We start from the raw sequence: 26,569 nt of genomic DNA on the forward strand, positions 1-26,569 counted from the left end.
TAAATTAAAAGGCATTTTTTAAATGCCCTATATGGCATATACCTACCGATGAAAGCAGCGTGTCAAGTGTTATGTATGAACCAACGACCAGATACATTTTTGAGAGGAGGAGGGGTGAGTCACTAAAGAAAGTGAACTCATTAACAGGACGAACATGACGCACCAGTGGGAGCAACGAGTGCTACTTACAGCCGACGCCTAATGAAAAAAAAAAATTCACGCATCTCCCCGAAGTCAATCATGACGAGTGGGCGAAGCACTGGGGATCGTCCTTACCGTAAATCACCCGTGAGAGTGTTTACTGCTGATAAAACAATTTCCAATCCAATCCAATTCAATACAATTCAGTTCACTCCAATCCAATGCTCCTCGCGCATGCGCAGCACGGCTCTCCAGAAGCACTCTCTCTCTCTCTCTCTCTCTCTCTCTCTCTCTCTCTCTCTCTCTCTCTCTCTCTCTCTCTCTCTCTCTCTCTCTCTCTCTCTGTCTAACCTTTTGTGAACGTTTTATTTTGTTCTTGTTAAACTTTTGTGAACCTTTTGTTCACAGATGTTTCCATTCACACGGTGCTGTGCCGGGATCCCGTACGCCGGACACCAGACAAGCCTCGGCCTTAAGGTGCTTCACTTCTAAAAAAAAAATTGGCCGCTTATCTGCTCCCTTCTTCGCAAATGTCGACAAAAAATAGGCGATAGTCTTTGTCGGCATTTGTCACGTAAATGCATGCCTCCCTTCGCTTTCCCGCTCACCTCTCATGTTGTACCTCTTGCGTCGCACTCCTCCCAAGGTAAACACGCTAAATGTTTGCTCAAGTCGATTTAAACTTACCGCGTTCCACTGCTCCAAGCCGGGTGCCTCGATGCCAGCGCTGCCGTACGGCGGAGACGCGCGTCAATCGAGGCGCCCTACTTCAACGTTTATAGAACCGCATTGCCCTAGTCCACGTGCGTTCCAAGCAGAACGTGGAACCTATCTAGTGCAAACCTTCGAAACTGTTGCCGCTTGAATTCTCAAAATGCCGCCAGAAGCTATAGTGGCGCGGTTGACAGCAGGCGACAGCGGAGTGAATTTTTTTCTGCAGTTGGTGTAGTATTTCATTTCGCAAAAATCAAGCATCTATGATTTTTTTATATTTGCGTAATGTCTTGTTCTTGTTCAACAATGTTGACAAGTATGAACATATAAACCGGACTTAGATTTTGCTGTGAGTATATAAGACTATTGCGCAGACCTCGGTTCTCTTTGGCGGGGCGGCTGAATCGAGTCACAGACAGACAGACAGACAGACAGACATACCGATAGACCAAAATTTCTGGGTTTAAGCAGCCGAAGAAAAACTATCGTCTCTAAAACGCCCCGTACGCCTCGTCGTACCGTTAACGTGCTTGAGCGAAAGCCACGGCATGAAAATTATTCTCCATAGGACCCGTTCCAATATATCAAGGTAGAGTTCACTCGTAGTAGCGACAGTAGGCCGTCCGCGCCAGAAGGCCACAGATGAAGAGACTGAAAGACTGCAGCCAAATCAGCGAACATACGAAGCCAATTAAGCTAAGTAGTCAACTCCGGATAACGAAGCGAAGTAGACAAGTAGCCGGCACAATGGCCACGCCGAAATAGGAAGAATGATATGTAGATGGTGAATGTTAATGAGGAAAAAGAACTTGAAACCAAATGAATCTTGTGTCTATCTTTTACGCATTACCCCTCAATACTTTCCCGTTCAAGCTTTCTTAGTCATTAAAGGCCCTGTGATTTTTTTCCTGGCGGAGGCGTCGCCACTTTACAGCAGTTTACAGATATCCTCAGGCGAAATAAATTAATTCGCAGATCTCCACTGCAGCCCGGTTCATAGACGCGTTGAATCTAAACTTCACTTGCAAGTGATGATTAAAATTCCAGGCACGGCATAATGACTTTCAGATGAGAGCAAGTTCTGGACGAAACGGTGCGTGATAGGCGAGTCCAAGTGATGTCTTTCCCATCGTCTTTCCGGTTGTACAGCAAAGCACGGTGGGTGCCTGAGGTCACGCGAATCCACCCGTTCGATGACTACCGTAAATAAATGGGGTAAAGGTTTAACGAGATCACGTCAAATTTGCCGCAGAAAGGCGTTATCGTTATTACCTTGCAGGTAAGGTAATTCACAAGAGCATTTCACAGTACATCATTTACGTACCTTCGTGGTTTAACTCTGGGCAACGCCGCCTGTATTAACATTGCCTGACGCGTCGCGCGCTTTTCAATGGGAAGGGCAGGGACGCTTAGTTCAGGCACTGATCCGCTATGTGGCGCGTGCCGGCGGACATCTCGCCTTACGTCACTGCTCGCGAGTCGCGAACGCTGCACCCACTTCTACGACGTGTGTCTGTCAGATTGCCTGTTGGGCTTCAAGGGCCGTTTCGCTTACATCTTAGCCGTGACGGGGCGCTAGTTCTGTGGCGCACTGGGGATCTCGTTCAACGTGTCGCTCGCTTCATACTTGCTGCATTTTTCCAAAGATAAAGACGGAGGCGGACTGAAATAGTCTAAGAACATACTGATTGTTGGGTAGACATATAGCTAACAGAAAAACGATATTTTCGGATGGGGCAGCCATTATTTTACTGATATTTTTCTTCCTGGAGTATTTAGAGAAGAAAAAATTGCGTGCACGTTTTTTGTTCAGGCGCTCACTTCTACGATTACTTTCCAATAATATCACGTGCTTGTAAACTTGTGAAAATTATAGGAAACAAAAGGATAAGCAGCTGCGATCTCGCCACGCTGTCCGGGTGCTTCTACAGTACAGTCCTCAATTTTAGAAGTGCGTACCGATGCGGAGTGTTAACAGCGGGGTCAAAACAATACCTAAATGCGGAGGGGATAGAGGTGGGATGCCCCACTCAGAAAATTTCAGGGCCTGTGATCCGAGTAGATAAGCGCGCAAAGCCGGCATCAGCCTGCGGCAGCGCCAGGGATTTTGCTTCGTGACAACGGAAGTTTTATCAGTAGGTCTCTTTTTTTTGCCTGCTCCGAGCAGCTCTGAGCAGTTCCAAGCAGCCCAAAGCTGCTCCCGCCATAGATGTTCTATGGGCAAATAAAATACGGAGCTGCTTGGAGCTGCTCAAAGCTGCTTTGAGCAGGCAAAAAAAAGAGACCAAGTGACAGACCAAAACGGTCAGGCATGGTGAAAAACAAGAAGGCGTAGGAGCGCCGCCTCGGGAACGCTAAACAAACTTTCTACTATTTTGCATAGTTTCCGAGAAGCGGCGCTGGCTGGCGGACACGAAAGCACGGTGGAAGGCTACGGAGCGGGGAAGGGTAGGAGAGAGCAACAGGAGAGTGGCTGTTTGGCCATTTTTCGCTCACGCGTTAGGCACTGTTTATACAGGCGGCGTTGCTGTGGGATAAAGATAAGGAGGGTTGCACACAAGGCAGGTGCTGCGATCCTGTTCTTGTGTGTAAACTGTGCTATCTGGTATTCCGATATAGATGGCTTGCACTGACGTCGACCACTGCAGATGTCACGTTGGTACACCGCGAGTATCGTAAAATCCTACGAACTCATCTGGGTCTTATATATGGAGAAGAACCGCGAAAGCTGAGAGCAGCGCACCAAGAACGGCGGTGGTGGCGGGGGTGAATTATGCCCGGTACAACAACTACTGATGACGTCATCAAGCAAGCATTTCAGGACACGCTTAAGAATTTCGATACGATATATGAAGTTAAATCGGTTTTTTAACGTTTTTAGATGAGTGATTGACGTGCGTCGATCGATGTGCTTTATTCTTACGCAGACCAAACAGGAGGCACTTAGCAGGACGGCCTCATGCAACATAACGAATAATGTGGTCAAACTGTTGGTCCTCGTTATGTCTCCTAATATTGCCAATTCGGCAAGACTATACTTGTAGTTCTGGGAAATTTCGCCAACAGAAACAAGAGCGAGGTCATTGAAGCATACGCCACATATTTCGCAATGAATAGAATTACCTGAGCACTGCCTCTGACGGCCTTTCATTGAATGCAGTGTGGCTTGTTGAATCGGGCTATAGACGAAAGCTTGCCGTACATTTGTTTGTTTTATTGCCCTGTCCTCTCGCGGTCGTAACTGCCACGTGGTAGTGTTCTTTCTTTAGGTCCTTCCAGTTTGTAACCATGCTCCCACATTGCTGCAGTCCCACAAATTTATAGGATGCGCACCCTTATTAAAAGGAGTTGGTAGTGGTGTGATGTTCGTTGTCTTGTCTGCTTGTTGTGTTGGTCCTCCTCCCCTATTGTCTTTGTTCCGATACATTTCAAGCCCTGTACATACTCTGAGACGCCATGTAAGAACTAACTGTCCTTCAAAGGGTGGGTGTGTTGTGAATAAATAAATAAATGGAGATATGTTTTTGCCTTTCCTTGCAGATTGACAGGAGCCCCGAATTCCTGGCGACAATTAGCGCCATGGACAATGCCGTTGCCATCTTCAGTTCAATCAGCGACCCCAACCAACAGTGCCTCAGTGCCAAGCGTGAGACGTTCGTGCCTCGCAATCGCAATGCCACATTCATCTGGACCTACCCGAGAGCAGACGCCTCCTTTGGGTATGGAGATACACATGGCGTAGTTGCATCTATGCATCATCTCGCTGCGCTCCGTTTCGCATGTATATATTATATACAGTGTATTTAGAAGTGAGAGGCAAATTGTGTGAATACCGATGGGAGAACACGCAGTCCAAACACAAAGTGAATCACATGTGGAGAGTAGGGGAAGGGAGATAACCGTTTGTTCAAATGTCAGGGAACGAAGTGGAGAAAAATAAGGGCCAGAGACCGAACGCACGACCTTCGAATTATGCGCCCCATGCTTACAGGCTCGGCTACTCCACGGCTCTATTCTCCGCCACTTTTTTGTTGGGACTATTTGTTGGGCTTGGGGGTGGTGCCCAGCGCCACTGCGACAGTGAAAATACCTTGTTTTTACCCCATGGCCGTATTGTAGCGTCTCCAGCCTGTCCAGATCGCTCGACTCTCGGGAAACACTTTTATTTTACATTCGTCCCCAAGGCTTCCGAACCAAGCTGTGCTGTCGCGCTAGAGGCATACCGTGGCAGGCGGTTGGACAAAAAAGCGTCCCATATTTCCTATCTGCGAAAATACTCTTTTGCTTGGTGCTACATTCTACAGGCTGTTACGTCTAATTGTGAAGTGTGCGCCACGCTATTGCATTTAGCAACTTAGGCTACCCCGGTTTGTGGCCAGCTCGATCTCTATAACGGTCCGGCTGCCAGTGTTCCCTGGCCCTCTGCGTGACGGTAACGCAAATGCTTGAAAATAGGCCTAGCATTTGTAACTCCTATAATGCCCATTTGACGTGCGTGCTAGCCAAGAATACTCGAACTAACTGACGACTCCGTGAATATTGCAGTCTAAATGAAGCTCACCGGTTTTCACTATCACCGCATCGACCAAGCCGGGCTGTTCAAGTGATTTCAATTAAGTACGTCCGGGCAGCTGTGGTGTTTTCGGATTAAGACAGCATCACATGCATGCATCTCACCGACGCTCTTGTGACCTGTCTTTACAGCTTGTGAGTCCTCTGTGCGGTTCTATCCGCCTTCTACTTTCGCACGCAAGCTGAACAACAAAACTCCTGCTCAATTTCGCCGAATAACGACCGATATAGAACAGGTGCGCTTTCGGTCACATGCGTAGCATCTGATTTATTGTGATGATCGCTTTGCCCAAAGCGACAGAAACTGAATCCTACGCTTCCTGCGGATCGTTAAGAAATCGTTCTTCTTGGTCGTTGTTACGGGAGATAGGCTTCGACGGTTTGCACACAGTATTGAGCCCCCCATACTGCTTCAACTTTATTGAATTTCAATTTATTTTTAGACGACAACTTTTGTTGACAGTAGTCACCAGGGGAAAAAATGTTCGTGTTGTTGGTGGTGGTGTTGTTTGATGGTTTTATGTTTGCTTTGTTCCCAGGGATCGAGTCCGTTGTTTTGAAATCATAATTCATATGACTGAGTCCGGCAACTTCCCGTTTCGGCCCTGCGGTGGTAAGTATCGTACGTAGCTTACCTGTGACCAATATTGTTATTATCATAAAAATAGCCTTTGGCTTGAACATAGTTTGTTGTTCCCCACTCTTTCAAATACCCTTAGGGCCATAATGGCAAGGGTATTTGTAAAAGGAAGATAAAGGTCTTGTGCCCCACTCTGCTGAGTCCCTCCACTGCTAATAAACACTTTGGTAAAGCCCTCATCAACGCCAAGAAAAGAATAAGCAAAGGAATGATCCACCGTGAACATTGTACTAGTAGCATAAAACACTGAAAATGTACAGCCCAATATACCCAAATAGCATACCGGAAACAGGGGCGACCAAAAAGATATTAGGCGGCAACATATAGCAACCGCCGGTAGTCTTACTGCTAAACATTAATTTTCCCTTTTTGCCTTTCAGAGGGCCAGCACTTTTGGGTTGCCCAGGAGCTCTACTCAGACAGAAAGACCTGCTTCGTTGGTCGTTTTCCCCCAGATGACGGTAAGAGTTTTTTTTTTTTTACTTTTCTAAGGTCAGTCAGGACGTCCGGAACCTGCGACGTCTACCGCGCGAGTGAACGTATGGCACCACCATCTCCCGCTTTGTTCAAGATAAACGCTAGCTCCATCTCCTCATCCAAGGATCTTGTTCTTCCGATCATGAGACATGGAACGCTTAATCGGTATTCACGTGATAAACATCACATATATACCAACATCCTAGTTTCTTTTTCAGTACAATAAACTTGCAGCTTAAGAAGTTTGATTAAGCGTTATTCATGTGATAGATGTCACTCTTATTCTTATTTTTAGTAGAACTAAACGCGACTCCTGATGCTTTAGAACACAAGTCATTGGATAACCCAAGCAGCAGAAATTGCCAAGCCCAAGCATGGCACAACATCAGTGGCCAATGTGTCCGAGCTTGGCAATACCTCGGCCGCCAATATTGGCTGGTGTTTGGGAAAGGTGACAAGCCAACAATTGGCCAAGCCCTGGAAGGCCAATATTGGACAATGCTTGGCAAAGTACCTTGCCATGATAATGCCAATTGGTGGAGCCCACGCTATTTTCATGCACATTTTTGGCTTTGTGGCCAGTCCTTATGACCAATGCTTATTTTACGAGTTGCCTCGCGGCCCGATTTCTGCTTTATACATGCCAGTATACAGGAAATTATTAAACGGGTGCGCATTATTTATTTAATGCGCACTCGTTAAATAATTTCCTGTACAATGGCATGTATAAAACAGAAATGGGACCGCGAGGCACAATAAGCAAACTGCATCAACTTTGCGAACCAATTATACATACGTGACTTGCCAAAAACAATGGAGCAACACAACACACCGGATCTCTCTGTGTAGCTTTTTTATTATTCTCATCAAATATACGAGAAACCTCGCTTAACAGTGGCAAAAATACGAACACAAACATGAAAGCAAACACAAATAACAGTCGAGAAAAAATTTTAAAAAGCGCTGCTCATGAAGCGCGAACCGATTATCATTCGTTTAACTGCTTGAGATGCCTACAAAACAGAAGCATTCAGGTAAATGAAAACAGGACCCTCATTCCCGGTAATTCGCCGACCTGCCAAGACCACAATATGTTTTTGAACAGCACTATTGTAGAATAGCCCAGCTTGGAAAGCTTGTCACTGCTGCATCCGCCACTTGTCCACGGGAAACACCTGTGCGTCGTAGCGCCTGTAAGTAAAAAAAAAAATAGTTCACTATAATGCTAAATTCACGCTGCTTACTAAATACAGCACCTATACAAGCCTTACCACATATCCGTGTGAAAATATTCAGCCTAAAGTTCTAGCTTGTCACACTCGCTATGAAACATAAAACGTACTGCACTATTCATTTTTCAATACTGCGTTTTACGGTGGCAGTTACTTGGCTCGTTCTTGAGAAAACAGTCCGGAATTTCACCGAAAATGGGCTTCACTCTTATTGCAGTAGCGCAAATTAATATAAAAAGTCCAATAGACAAAGCAACACGCCAGCGGTTCCGTGAAATTTTGTTGTGCCTTCGCTCACTTCTGCCCCGTCAGACGCGGAATTCAGACGCGAACGGAACCGACGGAGAAGCCCAGCGGTAGTGTAATTACTTTGTCGCTCGACAATACCTTTACGTTGCTCAAGAAAATAATGAAACGAAAGCTTCATTAATAGGTAGAGTTTAATTAAGCCAGCGTAATACATCCGCAACTCTTATACTGCACACGAGTCTTGCTTCAACGCATGCTGAACGTCGTGAACCTGCAGTGGGAGCACGGCTGCTTATTCGGAAAACACAAAGCCGGAAAAAGGATAGCTAGAACTGGCGTCACACAATTGGAAGCACATGTATGTGACCACTTTTTTCTTCGCAAGAACCAACAACACTAAGCAGCACTCGCGAGCGCCAGTTATAAACGACAGCTGAAGTTTTGGCGGGAACGAGCGCGAGCACACCCGCACCGCGAAAAAATGAAATGGTGACTTACGTTTTCAGCGGCGGCCGTAGCAGGCAAACGATGTTATTACACCAGTCAGGTATACTTCACACAGCCACCGACACCAAAACGCACCTCACAGACACGTACAGGAGTACCGCAGTTTCAATGCCACAAAAGAGACGGAGCCGTCGGTGCAACGCGCCCGTGCACCGGCCCCGCCGCGGGTTCAAAGAACGCGCAAAGGCACAACGCTGAAGTAGTTCGACGTTCACCGTTGCGTTAGGACACACAAATGACCAATTCCTACTGAACGTTTAACACTCTCTCTCACGCTGTTTTGAATAAGCTGCACTTTAGTTTAAGTACGCTTTGTTTCGTGGCACGGTGCTGTGGCTCTTTAGGTAACTACTTTTTGCTGCGTTTTGGCCTGTGCACCGCGCTCTAACCGTTTGGGGAACCGCCGCGGGCAACGACCGCAGTGCTGCCCTCGAGTGGTGCTGCTTGCGCGCCGGGTGCGCATGTACACACGCAAAATAACGCACACGAGTGCTCTACAGTGAGACTTCATGTAACAATATGCAAAAACAGGCAAGGCTGTCGGCATTTACACCTGCCAATACTTTTTTATTTAAATGTGCTACTTGACACAAGCTTGAAAATGATTTGGAACTACTTTTTTTGTTGTGCGCTGCGCGTGAAAACAAATTCAAAAACACGCAATCTTCAGTAATATTTTGAGTGAACTTGAGTGGTCATTCAACTAACAAGAACATGCCAAGACGTGCGTAAAGGCACTCATAAATACCTGCGTCACATATAGGCTACTACTCTTCATAAAATTTAATGATCAAAAATTACGTCTGAATGAGCGCGCTGTCCAGTGTGATTTTTTGCGCACCGGCCAATGCGTGTCCTCAAGGCCGGTCGTATAGCGTTCGTTGTCCACGAATGGCTTTTGCGTACAGGCCGGCGTCTGGCCAAGCTATCGGCTGTCCAGTGTGATTTTTTGCGCACCGGCCAATGTGTGTCCTCAAGGCCGGTCGTATAGCGCTCGTTGTCCACGAATGGCTTTTGCGTACAGGCCGGCGTCTGGCCAAGCTATCGGAAGCCAAAGGGAAGCCAAGGGGCGTCCAATGATTGGCTATCGGCCAATGCTGCTTGGGAACCTCTCGAAATGTGCTCCCTGAGTACGATAACAGTCATTTCAGTAGCCCACGTGTGAAGTACAAGTACTTATACCTAATGTGCAGAATTCGATGTTCGTCACTTCTGGATGCGCTTCTGTTTACAGGCCCGATTTAGTGCGCACAAATTGGTGCTTCCTTTACAAGCTTCTATCCTAAAAGGAACAAAGTCAATTGACCGCGTATATTCTTAGTTACCTGCAAATGACGTCAAAAGACGACAGTGTTTCTGCGCTCATGCCAACAATCCTCCTCCTCCTCCTACTTTTCTCCTTCCATCCTTCTTCCCTTCCCGGTCCCTTCTGAGCTATCATTCCGTGTCCCTCCTCCCCCTATTCTCTGCCTCCTCCTTGTCCTCATCCACTCCTCCCCTTCCCCTCTCTCTGTGCACCTCCCCAGCTCCCCACTCTTCTTTCGTGATCATGACACCCACTGGTTAGCCTGGGGCTACACGCGGGTATCCAATGATGGGTCACCAGATTTAACTAGGGCTTCCTGGTAACTAGCGGGTCAAGTCGCTGGTCAGTGACTCACTGGTGGTGTCACTGTTTCCCACTAGTGAGTAACTAACGACCCTCTAAGTGCCAGTGAGTGAGTCATCCTCTGGGTAGCAGACCAGCAGCAACTTTTCTGGTTGATTCAGTCGACAGCCGACGGAACACACTGTCTTATACAGAAATTCTATCGTCTTACCAACAATTTTACCACCATCATACCGGATCACTTTGGAGACACCCGAAATGCCTGCCCAAGACCGGACACCGGCCATGCTACTGAGATCATCCCAAATCCCTGCTTTTTTTCTTAGTGCCGTATGCCTTAGGGCTTTCATTTCATCCACGTCGTTGTTGTTGCTTCCCTAAACAATGTTCTTGCAGAGTTCTTCCAGTGCAGCACGGCTTAATAATTCACAACTTGCGTCCGACTCGTATTCTTGAAGGCAGTCTGACATGTACCTTTAACTCGCTGTTCTATGTCGATCCCTTGCAGAGTGCCTGCTCTTTGTAAACAACCCCTTCAAGGACTCATTTCCAGAGGAATGCGAGAGGCAGTTCGACCGCCTGTGCGGGGAAACAAGTACGCTCTCTACGGCGGAAGAAATTGCAGCTAATTAACAGGCTAGACGTACACGTCTCAGAACAACGCCCGTCAAAGCAAACAAAAAGCGTCATCAGAATGTTTCATGTCTAAAATAAAATGGTTTACCATTCCGACTTTCTTGTTTCCGTCGTTTCCTTCAAACGGTGGCTCCCTGGGTTGGAGTTATACGAGCAAATGTATGCCGGGTTGTACTGACTCACGCTGTATACAGTAACTATATGAGGGTTATAACAGTGATTTTTCGCTTACTTTATCTGATACTAATGAAGACAAGTTGGTGTTACCGACCAAGCGACTCATTATTCACCGGCCCACCAAGAAGTTATAGAGATTTGAAGTTTTAAGAACATGCGGTTCTTCCCTCACCTAAAGCATTACGTAGGCTTGGCTTTACTTACACGCACGCTTACACACGTTATACGAAGTTGTTATAGCTAGCATAATAAATCGTACTCTTCCAGCTACGTGCTAAAGTGACGCATGTCTTCAGACGCAGGTTCAAGAACACTCCCTGGTCGGAATTGTTCTCACTACCCAGTGATTCCTAGCCGGATAACTCCAGACTCGCTTACGACGGGAAGGTGTCGTACGATTTCGTACACCGCTGTAAGGTCAAACACCTGCCGGCCCTCGTATGTGGCGTCACATACCGGGAAACAGTCGACGGGACGGCGTTTGCCAAATACTTAATCCCTTCTTTCTTCTCGCGGGTGAGGGTGTCAGAGGGGAATGCAACCTTAGTTGTTCCCTTGGCTACCCAGAATTGTGGGAATCGGAGAATAGCGCGCTACCCTCGCGATTTCATGCAACGGACGCAACGGTCGGGCCGCCTTCTCGTCGAAGCACGGAAGGAACTCGAGATGCCTCCTTGCGAGAAAAGGGAACTGGTAAAAAGCGCAAAGGTTCATGGGTACAGTGGCTGCTCCGCGGAGCCCAGCCACTTCCGGTTCGAGAGCTTACCTGGCCTCCCGTAGGCCGGCGGCTTTCATGCGCGCGTGTGCTTGTTGTTTATCTGTTTCCACCGAAAAAAAAAAAAACGCTCATGCATCGCACATTCAATGAATAACAACGATTAATCCTACTAGGGACTCCTCTGAAAGGTAAGCACCCTGTGACAAATAACACTCTACACCCACACACGCGCGTGAAAGCCGCCGGCGTACAGGAGGCCATGCGAGATCTCGAACCGGAAGTGGCTGGAGCAGACGACATACCCATGAGCTTTGTGCTTTTTACCGGCCACCTATAGGCCTGGGTAGCGCCATGTGCAGTGTGAGAGGAGAGCACAGGGGAGGAGGGAATCGAATGACATGCAATTTGTTTTGTTCTGGAACAGAGTAACGTGCGGTCAGTCTCGGCTGGGTCGTGGTTCATCTCGAGTGGAATGCAATGGCGTATATAGCGATCAGAAAGCTCAGTACTCCGCTTTAATAATATCTGCCCGCTCTGTGCAAACTGTCAGTACACTAGTTTTCATCTCAACGCAACTGGACATCGTCGCTGTCATTACTGGCCCAACGCTGCAGCAGAGCGCAGCGAAAGGCAGGCCAGCACCATCCACAACACCACCGCGCCTCCGTTCGACGCTGACAAGCGAACCGAATCATTGTTACCGCCTTTTATAAAATCCAATCACGCAGGCCACCACTGCTTTGTCACCATTTGTCATCTTTTATGAACGCAAGCCATTTTTTTTTATTACGGGACTCTCTTATGCAGTTCCCATACGAAGGGAATGCATGTCGGTTTCCTATGTAGTCCCGCATAGTGTTGACAGCTGTCTCGTTCAAGGACAGCAGAAGACGAAATGCCCAAACAGTTACGCCATGGCAGACCCAAGCCTGCCCAGAGTTCTCTACGGATGAGAGAGTGAGCGCATGAACTGCGTGTAACAGCAAGCATTGTGGTTTTATCTCCTTATAATCATGACCCTGGTATCGCTCACAACGTACGCGAATTAAAAAAAAGAAATAAAAAGAGCCTCGCGAATTTCAAATACAAAAGAGGACCTCAATAAAGCTGCAAATGTGGTCTTACTTGACTCGGAACAGAGCAGAAAGTCCTTGTATAAATGCTACCGGGAACCTCTGCGCCCCCCGAAAAAAATAATGGTGCCGCTGCCAGTCGACGCGCAACAACAACCTTTTCTATTCCGCTCCAGGGGTGCACGAAGTGCCTGACGAAGACCTCGTCGCGCACGTCATCAAAGCTGCACTCGCAGGACTTAACAGCAATGCCACCTCGGACACGCTGGTAAGTATTGATGCTGCACTTACAGCTTTACTTTTTGCCAAGGCCTGTCTGGACGTGCTCGCGCGCTTTGCGCTCGCTCGGAGCAAGCGAGCAAATCCATACTGGCCGTGTTTTTTCTAGCAACACATTTGCTAGGAACACACGGTGGGCGGTCCCATTGTTCACAGGCGTCTTACCATTCATCATGTGTTTTCGATACTGGCTTTGTGAGGTTTTCCCTAAAGCGAACGCTTTCTCACTGGCACCGATGGCGTCCCTTCAAATAAAATTACGCCCACCTCCCCTCGCGGGAACCCTGGTGTGATGCGACGCTGAAGAGGGTTCCATTGTGCGTTTCCGTTGGGTCGATTACTCGAATTGCGTGAGCAATCGCCGGGTAATGCGAGAGAGAGAGAGAGAGGGAAGAGAGAGAGAGAGAGAGAGCGAGCGAGAGAGAGAGAGAGAGAGAGAGAGAGAGAGAGAGAGAGAGAGAGAGAGAGAGAGAGAGAGAAAGAGAGAGAGAGAGAGAGTAGCGCGGACGACCGTCGACTGAGAGACCGGCCGGAGCGCGGCACTCCGCTTATATGCGCAGCGCGCCCGAAGGAGAGGAGACCGCGGAGAGAGAGGGCGCTGCACATGCACACAGCGCGCTTGCGCCGCGCCCATCGCCGCCCACCGGCGGAGTGAGAGAGCGCGCCACAGATGTTGGGGGAGAGGGCGCGCTATCACGGTGAGAGGAGGAGGGGCGCAGCGGTGCGGACAACAACAACGACGACGGACGCACGCAGGAAGAACAGGGCCGCCGACAAAAGATGCTCTCAGCGTCGCATCTAAAAACCACTGCGTTTACCCATAGACCGGTTGGCCAAACGAACAGCTCTGGGGCGGTATTCTCGAGTTTTGTCCCTTTTGCGTCCCTTTCAAAAGTGTCCCTTTTGGCGAACCCTGATTGGCTAAAAGCAAACAACCGGAAGTGACGTTACGCAAGCGCAACAAACCTACTGTTAATGCTTAACCGGAAGTACGTCACGATGAAAGGGACTCAAAAGGGACGTTTTCAAAAGGGACAGTTACGAGAATACCGCCCCTGATAAGGTCTCTGTAGATAGATACACGGTGGGTGCGTGAAGCAACCGGGCATCTTCCACTGTGTCAAAACGGCTACTTGGAAATCGTTAATAAGCAACAGTTCTAGATAAGACAATACAGCCATCCATCACGAAGCAGGAGTGCAACAGTACATAGATTTATCTCATAAACCACGTATCGGTATACATAGAGATCGTTCGTAGACGCGTTTACTTGGTACGCGAAAAATCGTCGCATGGGTGCGTCCTTCGTTTGCGATTTGGGTCTTTGAATTAAGGTTTGATGACCGAGTGAACGAACTTTCAGCGAAGGATTTGACGCACGCATGACGCAGTTTTGATGTGAGGAAGCTTTCGCGCTCCTCCCAACTGTCTTTACGAAGGGATGGTAAAGTTTTTTGTGCAAGGGAACGAGAATTATGCGTCCCTGATTTTTATTATGTGTATTATGAAGTGAGAACATCCTTACGCTTCGAAAAATCTCTTTTTCAGGTGACGTAGCTTTTGGAGTGGGACCAGGAAAACCGGTCGAAGACCACGGCCACCACTGCCCAACATAAGTACAATAAAGAAACCCTTAGACTGGAAAACTTATTGGTTTCCTGACTATCTGTGCTTTTTGTACCCCCCCCCCCCCCTCTCTCTCTCTCTCTCTCTCTCTCTCTCTCTCTCTCTCTCTCTCTCTCTCTCTCTCTCTCTCTCTCTCTCTCTCTCTCTTATTTTCCTACTTTCTTCTTTCTACCCATCTTTACACCTCCTTCCATATGCCGCGTGGCAAGAAACACGAAAAAAAAAAAAGAGGTAAGGAAGTTCCTGCATTTTTGCAGCCGTCCCATTCCATAGGGGCGATTTCCCATGTAATCAGGGTAAACTTCCCAAGCGCTGTATATATAGTCCCACACAAGGGCCGAGCTCCAGGCCTGGGAGTCGCTTGTACCTATTTTACCGGTAGGTGCCCGGCGCCACCAAGGCACACGAATGCACATGGTGCCTTCCACAGCCACGGTGGACGCCCAACTCGTAACCGCCTGTGGCAGTACATCCCGCTAGACTCTCTCTCCCCCGGCAATGTGTCGAGGCCGGGGGCCTCGCCACATGGGCAAGGGTCAGCAGGCTCTCCAAAGGGTAAGGGCAGCGCTCATTTTCCTCCCTAGCACTACTTCCGGTCCACAGATACACCACTCCTAACCATGTATTTTTCCCCTCTATGGTGCCTCTAACACATAGATGCTCTTTACAACTTTCATGCACTCTCTGCCAGTCGGTCCCGTGTTTAATGAGCATGCCAACACCTCCCCCTTTCTTCATTCCTGTGGTCCTGCTGCAACCTTCCCAGACATAATTGTATATGATAGGTGGGGCTTCTAGGTCCCGGAGGTGAGTCTCGGCTAAAGCGTATACGCCTGTTCCTTCCCGTTCAAGTTACTTTTGAATTTCCACCAACTTATCTGGCTTTCTGCCTCCCTGCATATTTATGTAGCTGATTAAATATTTATTGCATTTGTTTTTCCCTTTCCGCTTACGCGGTCTGTTTTTGTCTTTTACAGAATTGTTTGCTCCATTGTTTCCACTTAAATGACTTCTGTCAACGCTCTCAGTTACGTCCGTAGGTTCTCCGTTTAGCTCTAGGCCTGGCTGCATCCCAGCGTTCAGTGTGCATGTGTCCCTTGCTTCCCCTTTGTCTCCTAGTTTGCCTTCCTTAGCTGCGCGGGGCCCCCTAAAAAAGCTACCGCTCTCCCACCTAAGCGCCACCCCACCCTGTTTCCTAGCCTGGGGCTGAAGTGAATCCCGTCCCACTGAAAAGCTTGCCTATGTCCGATGCTGCCCACTACCCTGTTCACGTCTATCACTTCAAGCCCAAGTTCCCTGCCGCACCTCACGATCTCGCTGTTAGCAGCGAGTACTGCCCGTTCTGTGTGCACGCCCTGCTTCATCACCTCCGGCACGGTGCAGACTGCAATGCGCACATTTGGGGCCGTCGCCCGCAGGTCCTTTACCCCCTTCGCTATCTCCTGGCCACGTTTTCCCTCCTCTCCCTTTAGAACATCGTTAAGCCCCACGGCAATCACCACAAGGTTTCTAGCTTTCAATGACGACAGCTAGGCTGGGCGCTCCCTCATCGCCGAAGTAACGCTATCACGTCGTACATCTTATGACCTAAGCGTAAATGTCACCTGAAACTTTTTTTTTCAATTTTTTAACCCTCTGTATAGCACAAAAGTGTCGCGAACTGGGTGAGTTGGTACAGATTCATTGTGGTGAAACAGCGCGCAAAAACCAGGACAGAAGGAAGAGGACTCGTGTTGTTGTCCTCCTCTTTCTGTCCTGTTTTTTGCGCGATGTTTCAGCACAATGCCTCTGTATAGCAGCTGCTTTTGCATTCCTTCCTCAGCGCCTTATCGCGGTCAACCCATCCATGAGTGGAGTCATGGGCGTCCGGACTGGTGACACTTCTCATTAAATCTTTGCGATTTTAAGGATAGTACTCAATCAAGGACCGCTACGCGTGATTACTAACCCTGTCCCGGAAAGGAAGCCCCGCGATGATATCACCAGTCTACAATCGATTGCAAGATTCCGTGGGCCTTGTATATTTCCGAGATAAGAAACACGCCACCTCTAAAAAGACATAGTCAACACAGTCGTTTGAAAGCGGAAACGAGGGCAAAAGCGGGATGAGTAGGATTTATTACTATCTTCAACGCTTATCGTGACTCAATGGCAAAGATTAGTTTGTGTGTAGCCAGGGGACTGACCCCGTTAGACGAGTATATATTTCGAGGGGCAACGCCTTGCCTGTGGAAGACACGCACCGCATCAGCTTCTCGCAATGGCGTTCTGCCTCTTCACGTGGACTCTGCTCGCCGTCTGTGCCATCGCCGCAGCTCAAGGTGACAATCCCGAGGTCAGTCCAACAGCACTTGCCAGATTCCCATCTTTAAGTCAGTTGCGAACCGCGATTTTAAGTGAATACCTCCTGAACAACAGATTGGGTTTGGTCGTTACAATATTTTCTGTTCCTATCCGTAATGAGCACGGTTAGCTGGGGCCACGCGGCGGGGTGATATTCGATGTATTTCTCCAAACTGCATCCCTACTCAAGTCCGCGTTCACACATATATGACTGTGGGAAATACAGTAGCCCTTTTGATTGATTGATTGATTGATTGATTGATTGATTGATTGATTGATTGATTGATTGATTGATTGATTGATTGATTGGTCGATTGATTGATTGATTGATTGATTGTAGGTTTAACGCGCCGACGCAACGCAGGCGATGAGGCGTGCCGTAGTGGAGGGCTCCGGATTAATTTTGACCACCTGGGGATCTTTAAAGGGACACTGAAGTGATTTGTAAACATCGCGGGATTACGAGCGAGAGTTGTAGTCCGGAGTCCCTAGGCCCTGTTTCGACCACTCTGATCGCGTTTACGCGAATTTATTTAGTAGTAGTTGTTGTTGTAATCCTTTATTTCAAAGGGAAGGCCATGCGACCATAATAAGGGAAGAAGGGGAAGAGGCAGGGAGGAGTAGCCGAGTAGCACAAATGGTGGGTCCTTGAACGCCATAGAAGAGAAATAGAAAAATAGAAAAGTCAATAGTATAAAAATCAATTAGAAAATTTTGTCCTCCTCTCTGCACCCTCGCCCATTTTCTGGGGCGTTTTCGTGTGACGTCAGCAGGCGATGAGCTGGCAATTGGCTGCGCTACTGCACGGCTCGCCGACCTTTCCGATCGGCCCAGCGTTTCGTCCGCCGGCCGCCGACGGGTCGTCGCAATTCATTCGCTCAGTTGAAACGAAGCCAGGACACGTTTGTGAATGGAAGAATGTGCCTTTCTTTACTTTGTTAGTTTGTACACTGTAGTATCTAGCTCCAAGTCAAGGTAGCTTCACACAAGCGCTGCACAAGCGCACATGAGACGCTTCGCTGACTGGTACGCCAGTAGGAAAATATAAGGCCTCTTGAAGGCGGGAGAAGAGTCAGCGAAGTCAATATAGGTACTAAGGAAATAAAATCAACTGATATTTTTACCGTACAGCGTAAAACTAGGGCGCGGGAAGCACTTTTTTGCGCTGGGCGAACAAGCACAGCGGTCAGCAGCACGACTACGCATCTGCGAATGCTTTTCCGAGTAAGAGATGCAATTGTTAGACGTGAGATAATGTGGAAACTTGGGGGACGCTTACAGCACGAGCGCAATACACCAAATAGTCACCTAAGCTGCTTGAAATTCCAAGACGAAATAAAAGTGTAAACTTCTTATACATTATATACCTTATATTTCCAAATTCATCGTCGCTCGTTTCAATGGACTGGAACATCGCTACTGGGTTGCCTTGGTCCGCAGCAGGGAGCAGAGGGTTGAGCAGGAGGCACAGCCCTCGAAAATCTTCCGCACGCTCGAGAGAGAGAACGCTACCCGGAAAAACATCACCGAGGTTCGACACCAAGGGCAGCTCGCGCGGGGACCGCGTGAAGTGGCAAGTGCCTTTGAGGACTTTCAAAGACGATAGTCTTTCTTGGGCTACTTAAACCCAGAAATTTTGGTCTGTCTGTATGTCTGTATGTCTGTCCGTCTGTCTGTCTGTGACTCGATTCAGCCAACCGGCCAAAGCAAAACAATGCCTGCGCAATAGTCTTATATAGTCACAGCTAAATCTACCCGTCTATGTCCGGTGTAAGGTTGATACTTGTAAACATTGTTGAAGAAGAACAAGACATTACGCAAATATGAGACAACAAATCAACACAGAAGTGATATTTGCAGTGTTCCTTTATAAATAAGTCAAACATGCTTGACTTTTGCGTAATTAAATACTTCATCAACTGCAGAAAAAGAATTCACTCCGCCGTCGCCTGCTGTCGCCCGCGCCACTATAGCTTCTGGCGCCATTTTAAGAAATCAACCGGCAACAGTTACGCAAGGTTCCACTAGATAGGTTCCACGTTCTGCTTGCAACGCACGTGGAGTAGGGAAACGCGGTTCTATAAACGTTGAAGTAGGGCGTTTCGATTAACGCGCGTCTTCGCCGTACGGCAGCGTTCGCATCGAGACACCCGGTTTGGAGCAGTGGAACGCGGGAAATTTCAGATGATTTAAGCAAACCTTTGGTGTCTTTACCTTGGGAGGAGCGCGACGCAAGAGGAACAACATGAGAGGTGAGCGGGAAAGCGAAGGGAGGCATTTACTTCGCAAAAGCCGATAAAGACTATCGTCTTTTGACGACATTTGCAACGAAAGTAGCAGATACGCGGCCAATTTTTTACTCCAGCCTGTTCAATTTGCAGATCGGATTGGACCCCGTCCCCGAGGACGTTCTTAGCTAGCTCCCAAAGGTATCGGAGGATTTGAGAGAATTAATTAACTCTCCGATAACTGCAGCGGAGGTAGAATTCGTAATTAAACCGCTACCCAGAAACCAGTCCCCAGGTCCAGACGGGATTGTCTCAGAATTTTACCAGGCTTTTCAAAAAGGTTTAAGTCCGGTACTCGCTTCAGTTTTCGAGGACACAATGCACAAAAAGCTACTTCCTCCTTCCATGCGAAATATCCACCTGGTCCTCCTGCCGAAAACACCACAATCCGGTCCAATTCCAAGCACATTCGATTTCCGCCCGATTTCCCTTTTGTCGACGGACTACAAAATCCTGGCTCGGATACTGGCTCATCGACTCGAAACGGCCCTTAGTACGGTGGTAGGCCCACACCAGACTTGCGGTTTTAAAGGGCGAACAATAAATTCCAACGTTCACTGGATGAGGACCGCTTGTGAGGCGGGAAAGCTAGGGTTAGCACCACTGGCTGTGCTACAGCTCGACCTTAGGAAGGCATTCGACAGGGTACAACAGCCTTTCCTGTTCACACTGCTCAAGCACTGCGGAGTAGGAGACACCATGATGGACTGGATCCAGATATGCTACACTCAAATCACGACGAGCATAATCGTTAATTGGCAAGTAGGAACCCCCATCATGGTACAAAACTCTGTCCGCCATGGCTGTCCAATGTCTCCACTACTTTTTGCTCTTTACCTTGAGCCGCTGTGTCGCATGGTTGCTGCGTCCACCAAAATCGAAGGACTCGTTATGGGCGGACGGGAACTCCGAGTGTTGGCATATGCCGACGACGTTGCCCTTATCTGCACAACAGCTGCCCAAGCCGGAGAAGTACTCCGACTGGCACATCAGTTCTGTGGTTTCTCCGGTGCGGAGCTGAACCTTGAAAAATCCGAGGGAGCCTGGTTTGGGTGCTGGGAAAGAAAGCCGCGCAAGTGCTTCAACATGCGGTGGTCGGAACGCGTTGAGACATATCTAGGGGTAAAGATCGGAGTGGGCCAGGCGGTGGCGCCTCGGTGGAAACCAAAAGTTGACGCGGCCGAATGGAAGCTTCACCCCTGGAGGAACCGTAACATATCCATTTACGCAAGGTCCCTCTTGTGCAACATGGTAGCTTACTCCGCGATTTTGTACGCAGTGCGCATTACCACCATCGATGCCGGCTCGATACACAGGCTACACCTGTCGTGGGCAGTGTTTGTTTGGCGGTCACAATACGAGCCCATGCGCCGCACCAATCTCTTCTAGGGCGTGGAGGGGGGTGGCATTGGACTGATAAACGCAGAACTCAAGCTCGTAGTCCAGCGCTTCTTTTTCTTCCGTGACCAGGTCGACCCGTTTTTTCAAGCGGCCATCCAATGCCTAGGCTCCTTTCACTTGCGGCCGTGGCTTGCCACATCAGCGCCTGTCGACCACGGCTCTCGCATCACCGGGTTCTACAGGGAGATAGCGAGCGCGGTGGCTTAAATTCAGACGTGTTTTTCTTGGGAATACCTGCTCGCTGTGAAGCCACGAAAGTTATACTGGGACCTAGTTGCGAAGACATTGCCACCACCCCTGTACCGTCAGCCTCTGGTCCCTCAGGGTGGAGGCGATGTGCTCAAGCGAGTCAGGCAATCGCCCATCCCAGTCGGCACAAAAGATTTTTTTTCCGTTTCCACGCGGCAGTGTTGCCAGTCATGGCGTATCAGCAGGAGCGGGGCTTCTTCCTCCCCTGGTGCGCAGGATGCCTCCTGTGTGGCAAACCGGAAACCTCAGAACACACATTCCTTGACTGCAACACGGCGACGTATTTCTGGCACGAAATACAATCGTGCTTCAGAACATCTTGGAACGTCACTTTGGCCGGGCCTCAAGTTACTGTGCGTGGACACAGATCACCCCGCTTTCCGTGATTGTGTCCTAGCCATCGGACTTCACTCCCTCTGGAAAGCGAGGGTAGATGCAGTGGAGTGCGCCCTCCACCCACAACCCGCATGGCGACACTTTCTGCGGGAGATATGGACAGTTAGCGCATTGTGCACATCTGACTGTGACCTGGAACTGCGAAGGAAGCTCGCCCGAGGCAGCCATGCGCTGAAGCGCTACAAAGCAAATGAGGAAAGGCGCAGGCAGGGAAACGTCTAAGCCATTCATAAAAAAAAGGGGGGGTGGGGGGACTGGACCGTTTAACGGGCCAGCGTATCTACGTTGACCAGCTCCTCCTTTATGGTACAAGAGAGATAGCGCCAGCCAATAGGACGCACACAATTCCTTCAGCTTTGTTTTTGTATAGCCTGTGTTGCTGTTCTCATTGTCCTTATCTTTTTGTTTGGTGTCTCTTTGCCCTTTTTTTTCTTCTCCTGGTTTTACGTTCGTTGTCATCTTACCACTCAAAACATATAACCGACACATCCACTGTCAGAGCTGCTCCTGAACCATGTGTAACACTCGGCATGACGTGTATATTTATGTGTAAATAAAGTTATTGTTTTCAAAAAAAAAAAAAAAAAAGCCCGTCCGTGGCCGAGTGGTCTGGGGCGCTGGGTATGTTATTGCAAGTGTTTTGCAAGTCACGAGTTGGAATCCCCGTAGAACGCGTTCTGGTTCATAGAACGCGCGCAAACTGCGCTAGCGAGTTCTCGTTGGCGTGCTGTTGCCATAAGCACCGACTGCTTGCGGGCAGTGGGCACAGGCCAGAATGAACAGACCCTTGGACTGGTGGGAACACGCCTTTTACGATACAGGCATGAGTGAGGCAAGCTCCAAATATGGGGGAAAAGCGCATGACATTTCGGCATCTGCGGGGACGGGGAGGGCGTTCATCCACTGCGTAGGCCTCGGCTAGCGATTGCTACGATTCGAAACCGTCCTGGGAGGCTTATCTTATGCATTTTACAGCCGACAACATGGCAGAAGCGCGGTACGACGATTACTGAGATATCGAGAATGCCCATCCAACGATGCCGTCGGATGTCGAGCATGTTGTTTTACAGAACCGAAACCGAAACTTGTTTGAATGCTAACCTTAGACATCGTCCAATCAGGGTGCCACCTCCTCCCAACGTCACAGCCTTTAGTTGGTGCGGCCGCCGCAAACCGCGCATGGTAGTTTTTCTTCTTTCGCGCTTTGTAAAATAATTGCCGACTTGTCAACCGGATAAACGATGAAAAGTGTGCTAATTTGAGCCAGTCTACGCAGTGCAAGCAAAAACTGGAGCTTGAAAAATTCACTTCGTGTCCCTTTAACGTGCGCCGAAATCTGGCACACACGGGCGTTTTTGCTTTTCGCCTCCATCAGAAAAGCGGCCGCCGCGGTCGGGAATCGAACCCGCGATCTCGTGCTCAGCAGCGCAACGCCTTAGCCGCTGAGCCACCGCGGCGGGGGAGTAGCCCTTTTCCATTGCGAGCACTGCACTGTCGTATCAGCTCATCCCGATTTGCATTTGTTCTTCTTAAACTAATAACTCGCTGCCGACAAGCTTAATTTGGGTGCAGTTTACAAGACTAAAGCTACGATATACACATACACTTGCCGCGGTGGCTCAGTGGCTAGGGCGTTGTGCTGCTGAGCACGAGGTCGCGGGTTCGATTCTCGGCCGCAGCGGCTGCTTTTCTGGTGGAGGCGAAAAGCTAAACCACCCGTTTGTTCGAGATTTTGGCGCACGATAAAGATCTCCAGTTGGTCAAAAATAATTCGGAGCCCTCCACTACGGCGCGCCTCATCGCCTGCGTTGCGTCGGCGCGTTAAACCCAATAATCAATCAACGATGTACAATACGTGCAAGCACCAGAACTGCAGACGCTTTATTTATATTTGCCTCTCAGGTTTAATAAAGCGCTGGTGAAACAGATGCCAGTAATGAGCTGGACTGAGCATTTCTAACGATCGAGTAAGTGCGGTTTTCCAAATTTGACTCTTCTTTGTGCAGGGGGTTTCTAAACAAGAAATGTGACACGGAAATGTTTTCGTTGGCTGAGTCAGCGTCTCGTGCAACCGGATTTACGTTGTAAAGGAAGAAATGAACCAGTTCGTTCGACTTGTTCAAGCTCTGTGAACAAATAAATGAACACAGCAAGCATATTTTTAGGAACTCCCTAATGGTGATTTTCCCATAGTGCGTACGCATTATTTTCGTGGGATCATGTCCTCGCATACACATCTACGAATGTTTGCCTCGCCGCCCAGGTGTCTTTATTTAAAAGGCATTTTTTAAATGCCCCATATGGTATATACATACCGGTGAAAGCATCGTGTCACGTGTTATGTACGGACCAACGACCAGTTACATTTATGAGAGGAGGAGGGGGGAGTCACTAAAGAAAGTTTACTCATTACCAGGACGAAGATGACGCACCAGTGGGAGCAACGAGTGCTACTTACAGCCGACGCTTAATGAAAAAAAAAATTCACGCATCTCTCTGAAGTAAATCATGACGAGTGGGCGAAGCACTGGGGGTCGTTCTTACCGTAAATCACCCGTGAGAGTGCTTACTGGTGATAAAACGATTTCCAGTCCAATCCAATTCAATGTAATTTAATCCAATCCAATCCAATCCAATGCTCCTCGCGCATCCGCAGCACGGCTCTCCAGGAGCACTCTCTCTCCCTCTTTCTCTCTCCCTCTCTCCCTCTCCCTCTCTAGCTCTCTCCCTCTCTCTAACCTTTTGTGAACGTTTTATTTTGTTCTTGTTAAACTTTTGTGAACCTTTTGTTCACAGATGTTTCCATTCACACGATGCTGTGCCGGGCACATGGACGCCGGACGCCGGACAACCCTCGGCCTTAAGGTGCTTCACCTCTAAAAAAAATTGGCTGAGTGTCTGCTCCTTTCTTTTGAAATGTCGACAAAAAATAGGCGGTATTCTTTGTCGGCATTTGCCAGTAAATGCCTCCCTTCGCTTTCCCGCTTACATCTCATGTTGTACCTCTTGCGTCGCACTCCTCCCAAGGTAAACACGCTAAAGGTTTGCTGAAGTCGATTTAAATTTACCGCGTTCCACTGCTCCACGCCGGGTGCCTCGATGCCAGTGCTGCCGTACGGCGGAGACGCGCGTCAATCGAGGCGCCCTACTTCAACGTTTATAGAACCGCGTTGCCCTACACCACGTGCGTTCCAAGCAGAACGGGGAACCTATCTAGTGGACACTTTCGTAACTGTTGTTGCTTGAACTCTTATGATGCCGCATTAAGCTATAGTGGCGCGGGCGACAGCAGGCAACGGTGTGATTTTTTTTTTTCTGCAGTAGATGTAGTATTTCAGTTCGCAAAAATGAAGCATCTATGATTTTTTTTATAAAGGAACACTGTAAATATCCATTTTGTGTTAATTTTCTGTCTTATATTAGCGTAATGTCAGGTTCTTGTCCAGCAATGTTGACAAGTGTGAGTATATACGACTATTGCGCAGACTTCGGTCCACTTTGGCCGGTTGGCTGACTCGAGTCATAGACAGACAGACAGACAGACAGACAGACAGACAGACAGACGGACAGACAGACATACAGACAGACCAAAATGTCTGCGTTTAAGTAGCCCAAGAAAAACTATCGTCTTTAAAACGCCCCGTACGCCTCGTCGTACCGTCAACACGTGCTTGAGCGAAAGCCACGGTATAAAAATTATTCTCCGTTGGACCCATTCCAATATATCAAAGTTGAGTTCACTCGTAGTAGCGACAGTAGGCCGTCCGCGCCAGAAGGCCACAGATGAAGGGACTGAAAGAATGCAGTCAAATCAGCGAACATACGAAGCCAATTAAGCTAATTCAAGTAAGCAACTCCGGATAACGAAGCGAATTTGTGTGGGCGTAAATAGATAAGTAACCGGCACAATGGCCATGCCGAGATAAGAATTATATGCCGATGGTGGACGTAAATGAGGAAAAAGAACTTGAAACCAAGTAAATCGTGTATCTATCTTTAACGCATCACCTCACGATACTTTCCCTTTCAAGCCGTATAAGTCATTAGAGAGCCTGTGATTTTTTTTTCTTCTGGCGGTGGTGTCGCCACTTACAGCAGGTTACAGATATCCTCAGGCGAAATAAATTAATACTTAGATCTCCACTACAGCCCGTTTTGTATATGCGTTGAACCTAAACTCCACTTGCACGTGATGTTCCATACAGGGAAAAATGGCTTTCAGACGAGAGTAACTTCTCAACGAAACGGTGCGTGATAGGCGAGTCGCGAAGATGTCTTTCCGGTTGTACAGTAAAGCGCCGTGTGTGCCTGAGGTCATGGAAACATCCGTTCGGTGACTACCATAAATAAATGGGGTAAAGGTTTCCTGCAAAATAACGGGATCAAATCAAATTTGCCCGCATAAAGTCGTGATCGTTATTACGATGCAGGTGAGGTAATTCACAAAAGCATTTCACAGTACATCATCCATGCACCTTCGTGGTTTAACTCCGGGATAAAGATACGACTGGTTGCACACAGGGCGATCCTGTTCTTGTGTGTAAGCTGTACATCTGGTATTTCGGTCGATCAAAAGTCGTATAGATGGCTTGAACTGACATCACTGTAGCTGTCACGTTAGTACACCGCGAGCGTGATAAAATCCTGCGAACTCACCTGGGTCTTACACCGCGAAATCTGAGCACCGCGAAAGCTGAGCACCGCGAAAACTGAGAGCAGCGCACCAAAAATGGCAGTGGTGGCGGTGGGGAATTATGCCCGGTACAACAACAGCAACTACTGCTGACGTCATCAGGCAAGCATTTCGGGGCATGCTTAAGAATTTCGATGCGAGATATGAGGTTGAATCAGTTTTGAGCGCTTTTAGACGAGTGATTGACGTGCGTAGATCGATGTGCTTTATTCTTACGCCGAACAAACAGGAGGCACTTGACAGGAAGGCCTCATGGGACAGAAAGATTAATGTCGTCAAACTCCTGGCCCTCGTTTTGTCGTCGAATATTGCCAACGGCGCGAAAACGCAGCTTGTTTCGGCAACACTACTTAGTTCAGGGAAATTTCGCCAACAGAAACAAGACCGAGGTAATTGAAGCATACGCCACATATTTCGCAATGAATAGAATTACCTGAGGCCTCTGTCGGCCTTTCATTGAAATCAGTTGGGCTTGCTGAATCGGGCTAGAGGCGAAAGATTAACGTACATTTGTTTGTTTTCTTGCCCTGTCCTCTCGCGGTCGTAACG

The 26,569-nt window shown here is 48.5% G+C and overlaps 2 protein-coding genes across 2 annotated transcripts in view; both read left to right on the plus strand.

Annotated features, from left to right (window-relative positions):
- The window catches only part of LOC144149601 (uncharacterized), a 62,792-nt gene that overhangs the window by 941 nt on the left and 35,282 nt on the right, over positions 1–26,569 (plus strand). The gene's annotated exons all lie outside the window — the stretch shown is intronic.
- LOC144148678 (uncharacterized) lies at positions 4,400–10,774 on the plus strand. The gene is made up of 4 exons (XM_077680195.1): positions 4,400–4,574; positions 5,967–6,040; positions 6,448–6,528; positions 10,650–10,774. The coding sequence occupies exons 1-4, from the start codon at positions 4,435–4,437 to the stop codon at positions 10,772–10,774; spliced, it is 420 nt and encodes a 139-aa protein (XP_077536321.1). The 5' UTR covers positions 4,400–4,434.

The sequence above is a fragment of the Haemaphysalis longicornis genome, unplaced genomic scaffold, assembly GCF_048455015.1.
Source record: "Haemaphysalis longicornis isolate Haplotype H1 unplaced genomic scaffold, Haemaphysalis longicornis Haplotype H1 scaffold_8, whole genome shotgun sequence".
NCBI classification, from domain to species: domain Eukaryota; kingdom Metazoa; phylum Arthropoda; class Arachnida; order Ixodida; family Ixodidae; genus Haemaphysalis; species Haemaphysalis longicornis.